The sequence below is a fragment of the Myotis davidii genome, unplaced genomic scaffold, assembly GCF_000327345.1.
Source record: "Myotis davidii unplaced genomic scaffold, ASM32734v1 scaffold129, whole genome shotgun sequence".
In the NCBI taxonomy this organism is placed as follows: domain Eukaryota; kingdom Metazoa; phylum Chordata; class Mammalia; order Chiroptera; family Vespertilionidae; genus Myotis; species Myotis davidii.
In genome coordinates this window covers 575418-591471 of record NW_006383019.1, presented here as the reverse complement: position 1 = coordinate 591471, position 16054 = coordinate 575418, and the positions used below count along the sequence as shown (strand labels likewise).

At 50.5% G+C, this 16054-nt stretch overlaps 1 protein-coding gene across 10 annotated transcripts in view; it reads left to right on the top strand.

Moving 5' to 3' along the window:
* Positions 1-16054, top strand: part of SPECC1 (sperm antigen with calponin homology and coiled-coil domains 1) — a 273056-nt gene that overhangs the window by 237349 nt on the left and 19653 nt on the right. Inside the window, exon 14 of one of the 10 annotated variants that reach the window (XM_015558368.1) lies at positions 7831-7917. The exons of the other annotated variants lie outside the window; for them this stretch is intronic. Coding sequence (XP_015413854.1) covers positions 7831-7857 — 27 coding nt within the window. The 3' untranslated portion in view covers positions 7858-7917. Of the gene's footprint in view, positions 1-7830; positions 7918-16054 lie in introns of those variants that run through there. 10 annotated transcript variants of the gene reach the window in all.

Genomic DNA, 16054 nt, shown 5'->3' with positions numbered 1-16054 from the left:
TTTACACAGAGAGGGAGAGGGATAGAGAGTTAGAAACATCAATGAGAGAGAAACATCGATCAGCTGCAGCTGCCTCCTGCACACCTCCTAATTGTGCCCGCAACCAAGGTACATGCCCTTGACCGGAATTGAACCTGGGACCCTTGAGTCCGCAGGCCGACGCTCCATCCACTGAGCCAAATGGGTTAGGGCAAGTTATGAAATTTTTATTAAGATGTTTCTTACATACCATTATGTTGGCCATGGGCCGCGAGTTTGACATGCTTGGTCTAGAACACAGGACTCAGGCTGTTGGCAGCTTCTCTCTCTACAGGAGAGTGACAGGCCTGAGATGGCTGCCCTCACAGAGGCTGTTTTCAGCTTTGGCCTTGATTGGCATCTGCTAACTTGGGTTTTAGGAGAGTGTCCACCACTCCCAACACGATGAGAGCGGCACACTGGGCCTGACTGGGTGGCACAGTGCGTGGTTTACGCAGGGCACCAGTATCACTGGGAGGCAGTCTCTCCAGCTCAGCTGCCCTTGGGCTGGTGCTCGGCTGGTGCTGGGATGTCCCTTTATGCCTCTGTCTCTCGCTGTCTTTGATCCTGTGTCCCGTGTCCTATTCTTTCCTTTCTTGTTTTGGTTCCTCCAGTATCTTCCTGAGAAAGGACTCATGGAAGATAAAAGTTTATGACTTTGTATCTTTATTTACTCTGACAATTGATAGACTCATTGGATAAAATGTTTTAGGCCATAAAGTACTTTCCTTTATAATTTTGTAGGCATTGCCCCATTGTCTTTTAGTTTCCAGTGTGGCAGCAACAACAGAATCATCCCAGTCCTTTGTGTGTAATGTGTTGTCTCCAGGGGCTTGCAGGTGACCCTGGCTGGTCCACATTCTAAAACTCCAGGGGGATGGGCCTCGTCCACCAGGCCCTCGCTGCACCTCCTCAATAAGATAACTCATGACTTAGTTTTCTTAAATGATTTTGTTGGTAATTTCTACTATTTTCTTTCCGGAACTCCTCCTAGCCTGGTCCTCTAATTATATCTCCTTTCAACTTTTTTCCATTTCTTTGTTTTGCAGTTTTGTTTAAGACACTTCCTTAACTTCATCTTCCCAAATCTATTAAATGTTTTATTTCTGCCATCCTGTTCTTGTATCATTTTAATTTTTAAATCTTTAATTGTGGTAAAATAAGCATAACAAATGTACCATCTTAACCATTTTTAAGTGTACAATGCACTAGTTCTAAGGATACTCACATTCTTTTGCAACAATCTCCAGAACTTTCTCCTCTTGCAAAACTGAAACTGTACCCATTAAGCAACAACTCCCCGTTTCCTTGACAACCACCATTCTACTTTCTCTTTCTATGAAGTTGACTACTTTAGGCACCTCATATATATGGAGTCATACAGTATTTGTCCTTTTGTGACTTGCTTATTTCACTGAACATAATGCCCTCAAGGTTCATCCATGTCATAGCACATGTCAAAATCCTTTTTTAATCCTCACTGAGGATATGGTTTTGACTTTTAGAGAGAAAGAAGAAGAAGAGAGAGCGCACGCGAGGGGCGGGGGGGGGCGTTAGAGAGATACATCGATTGGTTGCCTCCCGTGTGCACTCCAGCAGTATCAAACCCACAGCCTAGCTTTAGCCCTGACCAGGAATCAAGCTTTTGGTGTACAGGATGACACTCCAACCAACTGAGCCAATCTGCCAACTTTACCTGGAAGTCTCAAAATTTGTTAGACCTTAAACGTATTAACTCTAAGCCCAGACCAGGTGGAGTGTCATCCCACACACCAAAAGGTAGCAAGTTCAATTCCAGTCAGGGCATTTCAGGTTTGATCCCAAGTTGGGGTGCATATGGGAAGCAACCAATCAATGTTTCTCTCTCACATCAATGTTTCTCTCTCTCTCTCTCTCTCTCTCTCTTTCTTTCTCTCTCTCTCTCTCTCTTCCTTTCTTTCTAAAAAAGAAAACAACAACAACAAAAATACCAATAAGAAACATAGCCTTGCCCTAGCCAGTTTGGCTCAGTGGATACAGCATCGTTCTGCGGACTGAAGGGTCCCAGGTTTGATTCCGGTCAAGGGCACATGCCTGGGTTCCATCCCCAGTGTGGGACTTGCAGAAAGAGGCCAATCAATGATTCTCTCTCATCATTGATGTTTCTATCTCTCCCTTTCTCTTCCTCTCTGAAATCAATAAAAAAAATATTAAAAAAAAACATATCCTTGAGTGAGGATTTAAATATATATGTACTGCTGGCCCCACTCGCATCCACTGACGGTGTGGAGCGATTGGGGCCGGTGCCAGCAGCGGGTGCGAGTGAGGCTGGCGCTGTCAGTGGGTGCAAATGGCAGCGGCTGCCCCATCACTCCTCAGGAGCAGGGGGAGGTGGAGAAGCCCTCAGGGGCGATCGGGGCTGGCAGCTGCAGCTCACACCCATTGACAGCGCTGAGCAATCAGGACCAGCTCCAGCACAGGGCAGGACCATGGTGCACTGGAGCAAAGAATTTTCAGTAACCACCAGAGGCTTGCCCAGATGACAGCGACTATTGCCCCGCCTTGGTCTGGCGCCCCTGTTCACCTGCTCCCCCATCCCACAGTGGCTGATGCCCGCCATGTTCCATGCTCTGCCACCTGCTGCTGATGCCTGCCATGTTCCACAAGTTCCCCCTGGTGGTCAGCACACGTCATAGTGACCAGTTGTTTGGTTGTTCCACCGTTCGGTCTATTTGTATATTAGCCTGTTTAAAAATATATAAGTATTCCCCAACTTCTCCTGAATATTCTGAATCTTTATTGATTCAGAGAGGAAGGGAGAGGGAGAGAAATCTAGAAATATCAGTGATGAGAGAGAATCATTGATCGGCTGTTTCTTACATGTCTCCCACTGGGGATTGAGCCCACAACCCAAGCATGTGCCCCTGACTGGAATCGAACTTCAGTGCTCAGGCCAACACTTTATGCACTGAGCCAAACCAGCTAGGGAATATTAGCCTTTTATTATATAGAATATATAGATATACATTTATTTTTTAATCCAGAAATAGGACAGTCGTATCAGATTCCTTTTGGCATTTGTTGAGCAATCCATAAGGTATTTTCTCTCATAACCCATTTATGAACTATGTATGTATTACATTATATGTTAATTTCCTCGTTGAGGAACCATTCTTAGATTCCTGGGGGCAGATTCCAACTTAGTCGTCGTACGTGCTATCTAGTATGGCATATTACTCCTGGGGGAGTCTCTGCTAGTAATGAAGGGACTTGCTTTTGCTTGGTTTAGGTGTGAACGAAGTTTTGTGTTAATAAGACCTGACTTTTTTTGGTTATAATGTTAGCAAGCAAAAAAAAACCCAACCAAACAAACCCTATCACGTGGACATAGCAAAAAAAGTTCAGTTGTGTTTGCCGCCTTCTCCAGCATGCGTGGGGCATCGGCTCTCTGCCAGGAGGTGCCTGTCACACTCTGGGGCACAAGACTCTGACGCTGCCCCTGACAAAGGGCAGCCTGGACTTCCCTGGAATTTTGCCTGGGAGAAGTTGGGGAACCTCTCCTTTAGAAGTTTCTATTTTGCCTGGCCAGTGTGGCTCAATGGTTGAGCATCAACTCATGAACCAGGAGGTCACAGTTCGATTCCCAGTCAGGGCACATGCCCAGGTTGTGGGCTTGATCCCCAGTAGGGGGCATGCAGGAGGCAGCCGATCAGTGATTCTCTCTCAACATTGATGTTTCTATCTCTCCCTTTCTCTTCCTGTCTGAAATCAACAAAAACATATTTTTAAAAAATGAAAGTTTCAATTTTCCTGTTACCTAGAAGTGACGGCTTACATTTTCCTTGAACCGCATGCCCTTTGTATGGATAAGTCTTTGCAAGGACCTCCTAGTTACACGGAGGGAAAGCGGGTCCCACTTGGTGTCCCGGGACCCAGCATGTATGACCCAGACCGCCGGCGGTGTCGGTGAGGCCCACTGGGCCCGAGAGGGCACGTCAGTGTGTGGCCAGCTGTTCCATTGACATCCGAGTGAGGTGCATTGAAGTCTCCTCCTTTGATTGTGTTTTTTGTCAAAACATTTCATTTCAAAGAGTTTTTGCTCTAGATATTTTGAAACCAGACTTAAGGGTTTGTGGCTCTTACATTTTCTTGGTAGGTTTTACCTTTTATATCAGTTAAACCATTTGACTAAAAGTGTACATGTTTATACTGATATCACTGTCCATTTCTGTCCAGCTTTTATCGCGTGACGTATCGTTACACTTTATTCAGTCTTTCCTGCGTTGCTTGCTGTAGGTGTGCTTCTTATAGTTTAGCTTTATGTGTAACCTGAAAATTCCTCTAACAGGATTTAGCCATTCACATTTCTTGTAGCTTATTAGTGTATATTTTGGCTTATTTCAGCTATCTTATTTTTTAGTATACTTTTTTTAAACATTTTTAAATATATTTTATTGATTTTTTTACAGAGAGGAAGGGGGAGAGATAGAGATTTAGAAGCATCGATGAGAGAGGAACATCGATCAGCTGCCTCCTGCACACTCCCCACTGGGGATGTGCCCACAACCAAGGTACATGCCCTTGACCGGAATCGAACCCGGGACCCTTCCATCCGCAGGCCGACGCTCTATCCACTGAGCCAAACTGGTTAGGGCAATTTTTTAGTATACTTTTATAACGGTTTTCTTTTTCCTGACTTCCTCACCTACCTGGTGAGGCATGTGGTTGAAGGTGGGGAAGCTCAGACATCCTTGCCTAAGAATCTGAGTGGCAGATGGGTGATCATGTGAAGTTTAAAGCTACAGTCAGTTCTTATCAAATTGGAGTATTCATTTTCCATCAAAATCAAAGTTTTAACATGTAGGGCTAAAGAAGCGGGTGGAATTAATGTCAGTGGCATTAGTATCTTCACCTCCCTCCGTCTCCAGAACCTTTCCATCTCCTCAGGCTGAAACTCTGTCCCCATTCAGCATACCACTGCCGCCCCCTGCCCCCAGCCCAGGCACCTTCCCTTCTGCTTCACTTCTGTGAATGTACTGATTCCAGGGACCTCATCTGAGTGGAGTCACACAGCACCTGGCCTCCTGTGTCCAGCCTATTTCACTTAGCACCGCGTCCTTGCGGTCCATCTGTGCTGTAGTTCCTTCCCATTCAACACCCTTGTGGGTCCTCCTGGGTGAACTTACAGCAGGGCCGCCCCAGTCTCCCAGAAGCACAGCTCTGCAGATCACTCACCACCGTGGCTTTGAAACGTCGCACGGCCCTGCAGACTGAACTAGACCCATGTTTGCAGACTGTGGGAGGGTCTCCTTTCTCACAGGGGAAGGTAGCTGCTCTGTTTTTCCTCTCTGTCTCAGAGGTGTAGAAGGCAGTCCCCTCCACCCGACCCCAGCACCACTACAGGAAGGCCTGGGAGAGCAAACCCTCCGTGCCCTGAAGCAAAGGGAGAGTGTTTGCTCACCCAGGACGGGGCTCCAGAGTTCTTTAAGTCATAAAGTAGGTGCTGAAGAACCGGAGGTAAGAGGGTAACAGGCAGGGAGCAGGTTGGAATTGAGGCTGGGCATAGGCTGAGCAGGACAGCAGGGACCCCACCCCCTTGCCCTGAAGGAGTGGCTGTTGGTCAGAGGCCCAGCGCTGGGCACATCTGAGAAGACCAGAATTGCCGGAAGCCAGTCCATCCTTGCTGCTTGACACAGTCGCTGCAGGAAAGAAACATCTGCACAGCATATGTTTCAAGGGACCTGGTGTATATAGCATACCGTTCTTAATATGTTTGCTCCCCTTAGCACTATGTGTTTTAACCAAGGTCACCTCTCCGAGAAAGGTTGTTTCCCCAGGTAGGGATTTTTCCCTGATGTTAGGGAGGGAATAAAACCCCTTAACCAAGTGCCAGGCGGGTAGTTAATCACTTTAACTACAAACATGACAAGGAAAAGGGAAACTGACATTCATGTAAAGAATGTAAGAGACAGAACCTGGCTGGAGAGCCTAGCGAGAGAACCTGGACAGAACACCTACAGAACCTGGCAATAGAACCAGGCAAGAGAACCCAACCATGCTGATCAACTGAATGCTGCCTCCGAGTCTTTCCCTCTTCGCCGACTCCATCCACACCTTTGGGGACCCCTGGACCTGCTGGGGTTGGACCCCAGCACAGAATCCCGCATGAGGGCTCAGCCCAGCCACCCTGGAGGCAGACGGAGTCACTGCCTGCTGAATTCTAAGGAAACGCTGGGGAACTGAGGGCGGGACCTGGCGAGCTTTAGAGAGAACAGACTGCACTTACAGGTCTTGACACGAGTTAGCGAAATCTTCTGCCTCGAAATGACTATTTAAAGGAGACATCCGCATCCCCATGTGGCCAGGGCACACTTTTCATGTGTGTAGAGTGTTAGGTGTCCTGCCAGCTTCAGGAAGTAAAAGCAGGTTTCCACATGGAGCCGGTGAGAGTGTTTCTCCTGAGGCTGATGTCAGAGCTTTGTCTTCTCCCCGACTCCGAGCCCCCTCCCTCCCTCTCCGGGCCATTGGCCAGTGGCCAGCCGCTGGCTGCAGTGTGGCGCCTCCACCGCCAAGCCCCTCTCCCTTCCCCTGGGGCGCTGGGCCCGGAGTTCCCCCAGGACAGCATGAGGGCTATGTAAGCAGTCACAGCCTGGGAGCGTCTGCAGGGGTTTTTGCTGTTCTCTTATTCATGAAATGTTCATCTGGGAAAAGGCATTATCTAGCCACAGATGTATGACTTCAGAGACTGAGTCCTGTCCTTCTGGGAAGTGGGAGGTGAAGATTGTCTGTCCAGCATAAATTAAACTTGGTCTTGGAACTAAATTCTGTAGAACAAATTATTTAGTTTTCATGTGTTGTAACTGGACAAACAGTGGGTCCGTACTGCCTGTCACTACTCGAGCCAATTAAGCAGAGACAGGATTGAATAATATATGAGCATTTATTCCAATATTGCTGGCAGTATGGGAGAGCAGCAGGTTAGCCACAGAAATCTGCTCTGCAGCCCTCGGTTAGCCAGCTGCTTATATGGCAAAGGGCAGTGTACAGATATGAAAAGGCTGGGGTCTTCACAGGGCTTAGTGATATGCAGGGGCCGGGGTTCCAGGGGAAATAGCCAACCGGTAGTGCCACATGGACGATGAACAGGTGAGCAGGCTGGAGGTCTGCAAAGGCCTGCGGGTGTGCAAAACGGACTAGGGACCTTCAAAGGGCTGGCGACTCTGGTTTCTGCAGCTCAGTCGTTCTCTTTCCATGAGGACAGGCAGCTCCAAATGGGGGAAGGCTGCGCCTCCAGGGCAGCTGCAGCCAGGGTAGAACGTGCCTTCTTTAATCAGAATAAACCAATCCTACTAACAGAGCATGGCTCATATTTCTTACAGTTCTAGCTGGTTCCCCAGCATTCTGTGTCTGGCCCCTTGCAGTATTATTTTTGTAGTAAGCACATCCAAAAATATGGAAGCGCTGTTTCCCTTAAAACAGATTCTCCCTTACTAAAAATATTCCAGCTGGAATGCTGGAGCATCAGAGCGTGGAAAAGAACCATGCAGTCCTCTGAACTCTGTGGATCCTCCTAGGAGTGTGTAGGGAGTGAGCAGCCATCATGTTGCGGGGTGGGGTGTCTAACGTACAAGGTGGGGGACTCTTCGAGGGCAGTTTGGTAGAATCTAGCGTAATCCATCCCACGTGTGTGCAGAGTCATTACAGAAGACTGGAAACAGCGTAGGAGCCCGTTGTATCCATTCTGTGATGACCTTTACGTGACCATTAGAAGAGAGCGAAGTAGCTGATGGTGAAAAATGAGCTAGTATCTCTTGACTATTCACCATATGATAGGTGCTGCTCCAGATGCTTCCCATGTGACTTGCGCGTGTATGTGCACTGCAGTCCTGGGAGGGGCCTGCTCCATGCCCACTGTAAGGGCGAGGAAACCATGGCATGAAGAGGGTACGTCAACGATCACACTGGTACAACTAGTAAGTGATCGCCAGGGTCTATCTGTCTGGTTTCATAATCCATCTCTTAGTCTCTGAGCTTCACTTGTTCTGTGTGTTGTGAAGGTCCTATCTCATTAGATCTTAGTAAGTGGAGGCAGAAAGCAGGGTGCGTGCTGCCGTTTGCATAAAAAGAGGAAGGAAGTGTGTGTGTGTGTGTGTGTGTGTGTGTGTGTGTTCGCGCAGAGTCGTGCTGTCCCATGTGGTGGCCCCTAGCCACGTGTGGCTCCTAAGCACGTATAAGGCGACTTACTGAAGTTTAAATTTTACTGAATTTAAGCTAATTTTAATAGCTACGTGTGGCTAGTGGCTATTGTATCAGACGATGCAGGGTAAGGCTTATATGAAAGAGTGCAAAAAATCATTGTATCTTGTGGTTTTCAAACTCTAGCAAAAGCTCCGCAGACGCTGTGGTTGGAAGACAGGTTCCCCGCTGCTCATTTCAAAACCACTCCTACTCACAGCTGCTTCATTAGATGAGGAGACTGAAAGCCAGAGAGTGGGGCCCTGCCTGAAGGCGCAGTCACAGCTGCTGCGGGGGCAGGCGGAGGGCCGGGGAGGGGGCGCTAGGCAACTCCGTCTCTTCCTCCCCAGAGGGACTTGCCTCTCAGCTGCCAAGGCTGTATTCAATCAGATGATCAGCTCAAAGGAAACAAAAAACAGACTTTGCAGTGTTTTCAGGCCTCCACGTTCCAGACTCAGGCTTGTCTTGCCCCGCCTGCTCCACTGTGTGTGGTGAGCCCATGCCAGGGACCAGGCTGCATGACGGTGTCTGCCCCTGGGCACCGCGCAGAGGCCTGGAGGAAGCTGGCAGCTGTGGTTGCCCACTGAGCAATGATTGGTTCCACCTTCCGCCTGGAGAGCTGACCCGGGAGTTTCCTTCCTGTTTCCTTGGGTGACTGGTGAGAGATAGATCATCTCAGCTAGGAGAAGGTGGGTTTAGGGTGCTAACGGATTACTGGGCCTAGAAAGTGGGTGATGGGATGATTCTAGGATAAGTGGAACCAGCATATCTACATGACCTTTTTTAGAAAAAGTCAGGCAAGATGAGAGTTATGGGACCATGACCTTTTTTAGAAAAAGTAAGACAAGAGGACAAGTGAAAATAGTGAAAATGAGGTCATCAACTCAACAGAAAGGCTGTGGAGGAAAGCAGGCGGAGACAATTGCAGAAGAGTGTTTTTCCAGAATCTGGGGGCGGCCTGGGTCTGACCTGGGGCCAGGCCGAGGGGCGCAGAGGCTGCTGGGCAGCTGTGGAGGACCCGCGTCCCCAGGCTGAGCATTCATCCTCTGTGGGCGGCGCGAGGGCGCTGGCATGGGTGTGGGCCTAACTGGACGGTTTAGAAGGCGTTGGGCTCGGGGCAGTTGCAGCGAAACCAGACCAGGGAGGAAATGTGGGGGGACTCCAGTGTTTGTGAGGAGGAGAAGGAAGCAGGAAAGATACATCTGCAGCCACTCTTCTGATGGCAACGCCCTGTGGGTTCTGCCTCCAGGGAGGGGCTGTGTGGCGTCCGCCTGCAGGTCCTGAGACGGGGCAGCCATTGTCGTTAGAGAGCTCCATGGACAGAGGCTGTTCTGCCCTTCCCTCGGACTCACGCCTGGTCCTCACCACGGGTGTAAGCGGGGCTTGGCCGCTTCTTTTTCAGGTCTCAACCCTTAATTCCGTCAACGGGACCAAACAGGAAGAATCATTTTTTTAAAGTAAATTATTCCAAATTAATCTCTAAATTTAATGCAATTCCAATGAAAACCCCAATAAGATGTCTTTATTCTTGAACTTAAAACAAGTGAAAATTCACCTGGAAAGACAAACCAGTAAGCACAGCCAAGGTCGTTCTGAGAAAGAGTGACAGTGAAGGGGAGTGCCCTCGGGCGGCCGCAGAGCTGCAGTGGAAAGGCCACCCCCTCCTGCCCGCTCTCCCACCTTCTGTTCCGGGATGGAGAGCAAAGCCCGTGCCTTAGGCCTGAGCGGGGCCTGTAGCTCGTGTGTAAGAGGAGAAGTTATTTCATTAATTAGATTGAGTAGGGCCACATTTTAAAAATTCTTAATAAATAAGCAGAAGTTTCTAGACTTGATGAAATAACTGATTAAAGCGATAATATGAGTAGGGTCAGAAGAGGAAAGGAATTTCAAAGCAATTCCAAAGTAATTTGCTTGAGGAACAAAAGGTTTCCGTTCTCCTTTTGCAGCCGATGAACAAGTTAAGGGAAGTGCAAGGGAAGTAACCTCAACTCAGAAGTTAACTGTAGCCGATTGAGAAACTACCCCACAACACAGTGGTGTGGCGTGACCCCGGCGCCTCTTGTGCTCACAAATCCGCAGCTGAGGCGTGACTCCCCTCTGCCCGGCCCTTGCCCTGCCTGGGGCCGCTCACAGCTCGAAGCTGGACAGTGGGGGCTGACCAGGCTCTTTTCAGCAAGCCCTGCCCTTGGCGGGCGGACATCCACATACGAAGCCCAGGCTCCCCAAGAGGGGGTTTCAGGAGTGTGGTCATTCCTATTACCTCGCCCTGGGAGTCCCCAACGTACTTCTCTGCCTTCAAGCGATCGTTCGGGCCAGCTTGGGTCCCAGAGGAGCTGCGAGATTTCAGAGAACCCAGCACCTCTGACCTATCAGAGGGGAATGTGAAGGTCTCGGCCTGCCTTTCCAGCACATTCTTAATTGCAGCTTCCTTCCCTCATCTATTGTCAAGTCTTTACTCTTCTTCCTCAGACATATTTTTGGGAAAAAGAAAACCAAGAGGGCACTACCCCAGGGTCTGTTCCAACATAGAAACATACAATTATTAAGATTCTTACTAACTACAGGACAATAAATGACATCATTAATATTTTAATAAGTATTACTTTTCCTAATTAAAAGTAATACATGGTCATTGTAGAACAATTGGAAAATATACACAAAAAGAAGATGAAGAAATAAGCTTAAATGTCATCTCATTTGCATAGGTTCCTGATTCTGGCGAGGCTGTTTCCACCCGGTGTTGGTGTTTCCAGGCAACAGAGGCAAATCAGATGAGCCTTGTAGCAGCAGATGCTGTGGGCGGTTGGGTTTGCTTTGGTTCTGTCCAGGGCGCTAGCTAAGTGGGCTGCCTCTGCACTCCCCCTCCGGAGCTCTGCCCCCGTCTCAGCCTTCCTAAGGGGAGGTTCGTGGGTGGTCAGGGTCAGGGTCGGCTTCCCAGCGCCCTTCAGCTGGCCTTGGCTCGGGGAGGGCGGTGTTCTGTCTCACCCGGTTCCTCCTAAGCACTCCGAGAGACGGAGCCTGTTCGGAGATGCTTGGAATGGTACCTTATTGTACATACGAGACTTCCTTTCCCCAGAACTTGCTCTCACTCAGAAATATCTCGGAAGTATTTATATCCTAAGAAAGTTAAAGATAATTTCCAGTGAGTAACCACCATCTCCTTTGGGGAAAGAATCAGCAAGTTTCTTTTTCTCCTCCCGGTGCTTTTTCCTCCCAGTGACCCTTGGAGCACACAGCCCCGTAGCAGCGGCGTCTTTGTAACAGCCCGTTCAGTCCCTACGATGACCAGGGTCAGCCTGTTTTTCTTTTCTGCTTCCCTCTCCCTTCTTTCCTCTTTCCCCTCTTTTTTCTTCCCTCTCTTTTTTCTTCCTTTCTCCTCGCTCTCCCCCTTCCTTCCCCACTCCCTGGTTGAGGGGTGACAGCAGTGTGCCGCTCAGTGGGTTTTCAGGAGGTGAGTGTGTCAGGGTTAGAGACAGGACTCTCCCTACCCAGCACCCTCCTCATCAAGGAGGGCAGCGATCAGTCGGTTTTATTCAGGAAGCTAATTGAAGACACATCCTTGTCGAATGCTTTGTTGACTGTTGTCCGTTTTCCTCTGTTATTCTTTTGATGATCCCTGCAATTCGGCTGCGTGGGAACTGGGAAAAGGAGGGGATCGTATGAAGCCCTCGGGGGTTCGTGTTATTCTCCTTCCTTCTGTCCTGGGTCGGGCTGCATCGTGAGCGCTGAGGACTGTTGCCCAAAGCTCAGCAAGACTCACAGCCCCGCTCTCCGCATGTGCGTTCCTTCCTGCCGTGGTTTCCTTGCCTCCCTGGTCAGTACTGGATCTCAGCCCTCTTCTCTGGGCCGCACCCCCTGGATGGGTTCAGTGCAGGGGAACTAGTCGCCCAGAGCTGGTGGGCTGCTCTGCGTCGCCGCACGCCCCTGGACTGTCCGCATGGCCCGTCCACAGGGCCCCTGGGAAACGCTGGCCGGGGCGCCAGTGCCCTTGGTCCTTGCTGCCCCTTCTCCCTGCTCAGTGAGCTCTCCCTGCACCCCTGGGTGTGCGGATGAGAGTCCAGAATACCGCTCAGGTCATGGCAAGACAGGTCCACAGTGACCAGTAGTTCAGATGATGTGCAGGGAGAGAAAGATCCGGTAAAGCATGAATCATCTCCTCTCTTCCCTGAGCCTTACAGAACTGTGCTGCCGCACCCGCTCGCTGCTCATTCATCACAGCGAGCCTTGGCGCTCCCCAGTGTGCCCTCCTCGAGCGCCAGTTGGTGCGGTGCTCTGCAGGCTGGCCTTCACCACCCACCGCGTTTGAGGCGCCGCAGGTGCACACACATTTGCATTGTCCAGGCAGCTGTGTTGACTTGGGGATTATTGAACACTTGTGTCCAGCTAGAATTTTAGAGATTTTCAAATCTCTCTGCTTCAGGAAACTCGCGATGGGGTTGCTGTGCTCAGAAGTGAGAGGGAGAGGTGGTGGGTTGGTTGGCATGTTGGTGTCATTATTGGTGGTATTGCAGGTATCTCCCATTGCCCCAGAAGTAGGAGGGGAGAGTCCCCATTCAATGGTATAACGTTCCTGGAATGAATGTAATATCACAGTCATGGCTGCCCTCCCTCTGCCAGTGTGGGAGCAGTCCGCAGGCCTCCCGTGGCGAATGTAGGAGGGGCCTTTCCTGGCCGGGGCTGGCTCATGACCTGAATGGGTCTCGTGTTCCTTTCTTCGAGGGACAGGCCCGGTCTCTCCCGTGTGCGGCTCTGCCAGCCTTGCTGCGGGGCGTGGGGCTGGACACAGTGCGCCGTGTCCCCGGCAGGAGCGGGGTTGTGGGCTCCTGAGGCTGGAAGTCATTTTGGTTGATTTTCAACCCTGGCTTTGATCTTACCCAATTTTATATCCTAGTGAATAATTTCAAACTATTACACTAAAAGCTGTTCTTAAGTGGCAGTTAACTAAAATACTGGGTACTCCTCGGGTCCATTTGGCCTCTCAGAATGCTTCTGAAAATTGTGCAGATAAAGAAAAATGAGGGGGTGGGGTCATCTGTTGATAATGTCAACAATTAAAAAAAAAGAGTTCTAACCGGTTTGGCTCAGTGGATAGAGCATCGGTCTGTGGACTCAAAGGTCCCAGGTTCTATTCCGGTCAAGGGCATGCACCTTGGTTGTGGGCACATACCCAGTGGGGAGTGTGCAGGAGGCAGCTGATAGATGTTTCTCTCTCATCGATGTTTCTAACTCTCTATCCCTCTCCCTTCCTCTTTGTAGAAAATCAATAAAATATATTTTTTAAAAAGAAAAAGAAAAATGGTGTTTTGTAGCATGCATGGTACAGGAGGTGTGCATAAAGTGTTTCCATGTTTATCAGGCATTAGAAGCTTCTAGTATAAATTGTGAAGGAATGAAGACAAGGGGGAGGCAGAGAGAGAAGAAAAAGGAGGCACAGCAAACAGGACATGTGCTTTGCAGTTTGACAGGACTGGGTTCCATCCTGACTCACACCAGCCGTAGAGCTTCAGCTTCCTCATCCAAGGCAGGCACGGCCCACAGAGAGTGGGGTCCTGAGGTTGGAGGTTGGAGGAGAGGCAGGGACAGGCAGGGCCCACTGTGAGTGGTGGCCCTAAGGTCGGAGAGAGGTAGGGACAGGCAGAGCCCACTGTGAGTGGTGGCTCTAAGGTTGGAGGAGGGGCAGGACAGGCATGTCACGGACGCTCAGCCATGTCTCTGCTTTCACCAGCACCGTTGAAGGGACTTCATCTTGCCCATGGAGCATTTGGCTTTCTGTTTAAAATGGGGCCTTTCCACCCGGCCAGCATGGCCCAGTGGTTAAGTGTCGACCTATGAACCAGGAGGTCATGGTTCGATTCCCGGTCAGGGCACATGCCCGGTTGTGGACTCGATGCCCAGTATGGGGTGTGCAGGAGGCAGCCGATCAATATTCTCTCTCATCATTGATTTTTCTATCTCTCTCTCCCTCTCCCTTCCTCTCTGAAATCAATAAAAATATGTATTTTTTAAAGTAAATAAAGAAATGGAGTGGGGCCTCTGTTGGAAACAGCAGCACCGTGCCCACACTTCTCAGGGGCTGCTCTTGGTGTAGTGCCCGCCTGGTTATGCAGGTGCCTCGGCCTCCGCCATGAGCAATAGCCACAAACAGGTGTCACCAGAAATAACGCCTGGCTTGCCTCCCCCGGCCACAGCACCGTAGGCTGGACGGGTGTGGGAATGGGTCTCAGAGCATCTCTGTGGGGAAAGAAAGGAAGGAAGGGGCTCGGCCTTGGAGAGCTGTGACGCCGACTTCCTGCAGCCACCTGGCCGTGCTCCTTGCGCTCCCCGGGCCTGAGGCCCACACACCAGTTTCAGTGCTGGACTCTGAGGGGAGGGGTAGGTTGTAGCCCCCCCTGTTCCTCTGCTTTTTGTAACAGACAAAACTCTTTGGAAACGTCAATCAAAGTGTTTCCTGCTTTTAAAGCGGCATCCAGGCCTCAGGGAGCTGTTGGACCCAGGAAGACTTTTGAAGCCGCCAACTCCAGTGACCAGCTTCCCAGGGTCCAGCCGTGCCATTCACTCTGAACAGGGAGCCGGCCCCCCAGGCACTCAGACTCCACGGAGCGCAGAGCTCAGCACCTCTCACCGCTCGAGCGCCAGCATCTGGTTTGCGGTGCTTCTGCTGGAGCCTCCCGGCTGAGTGCAGCTGAGCGCAGCCGGAGGCAGGCATGTTTCTGAAAACGCGGCTCTGGGCATCTGGGCACGGCCCTCCTGGCTCCGGCTGGAAGCAGGGAAGCTTGGTGGAGGAGACCGCGTGGGGAGCCGTGTGCGCTGGGCAGCCACCTCCTCTGGCCACAGCTTCTTTCCTGTGAAATGAGGCCTTGGACTTGCCTTGCCATTCAGGGCCAGGAAGCTTAAACTGAAATGGGAAATTCCAGATGAAAAGCTCAAACAAGACTATAGGCCATTTGCTTCCAAAACCCTCAGGAAACCTGAGAAGAAACATATTAAACCATATATTTATTACACATTTCCATCTTATATATACTACAGGCCCGGTGCACGAAATTTGAGCACTGGAGGGGTCCCTCAGCCCGGCAAGCGCCCTCTCGCAGTCTGGGAGCTCTCGCTCCTTACCGCCTGCCTGCTCCTTACTGCTCGGCTCGCTGCTCCTTACCACTCAGCTCACTGATCCTTAGCAGAGGCGGGAGATGCTCCTGCCACCATCGCTGCGCTCATCAGCCTAGAGCCTGGCTTCTAGCTGAGTGACGCTCCCCCTATGGGAGTCCATTGACCACCAAGGGCAGCTCTGCATTGAGCATCTGCCCCCTGGTGGTCAGTGCTCATCATAGTAACCGGTCGTTCTGGTTGTTCCACTGTAATGGTTACTTAGGCTTTTATTATGTACACTAGAGGCCCAGTGCATGGATTTGTGCACTGGTGGGGTCCCTCGGTTTGGCCTGCACCCTCTTGCAATCCGGGACCCCTCGGGGGATGTCGGACTGTTGGTTTTGGCACGGTCCCCACAATCCGTGCACCGGGCCCCTAGTATGCATATATGATCTTTGGTTAATTTCTTCCCGCCCTCCCCTTTCCCCCTTCTCTCTGAGATTTATCAGTCTGTTTCATGTTTCCATGCCTGTGCATTGAGCATCTGCCCCCTGGTGGTCAGTGCGTGTCATAGCTACCAGTGAAACGGTTGGTCACCTAGGCTTATATACACACACACACACACATACACTAGTAGCCCGGTGCACGAAATTCATGTACATTAAAGGGGAATTAATTGCCCTAACCGGTTTGGCTCAGTGGATAGAGCGTCGGCCTGCGGACTGAAGGGTCCCAG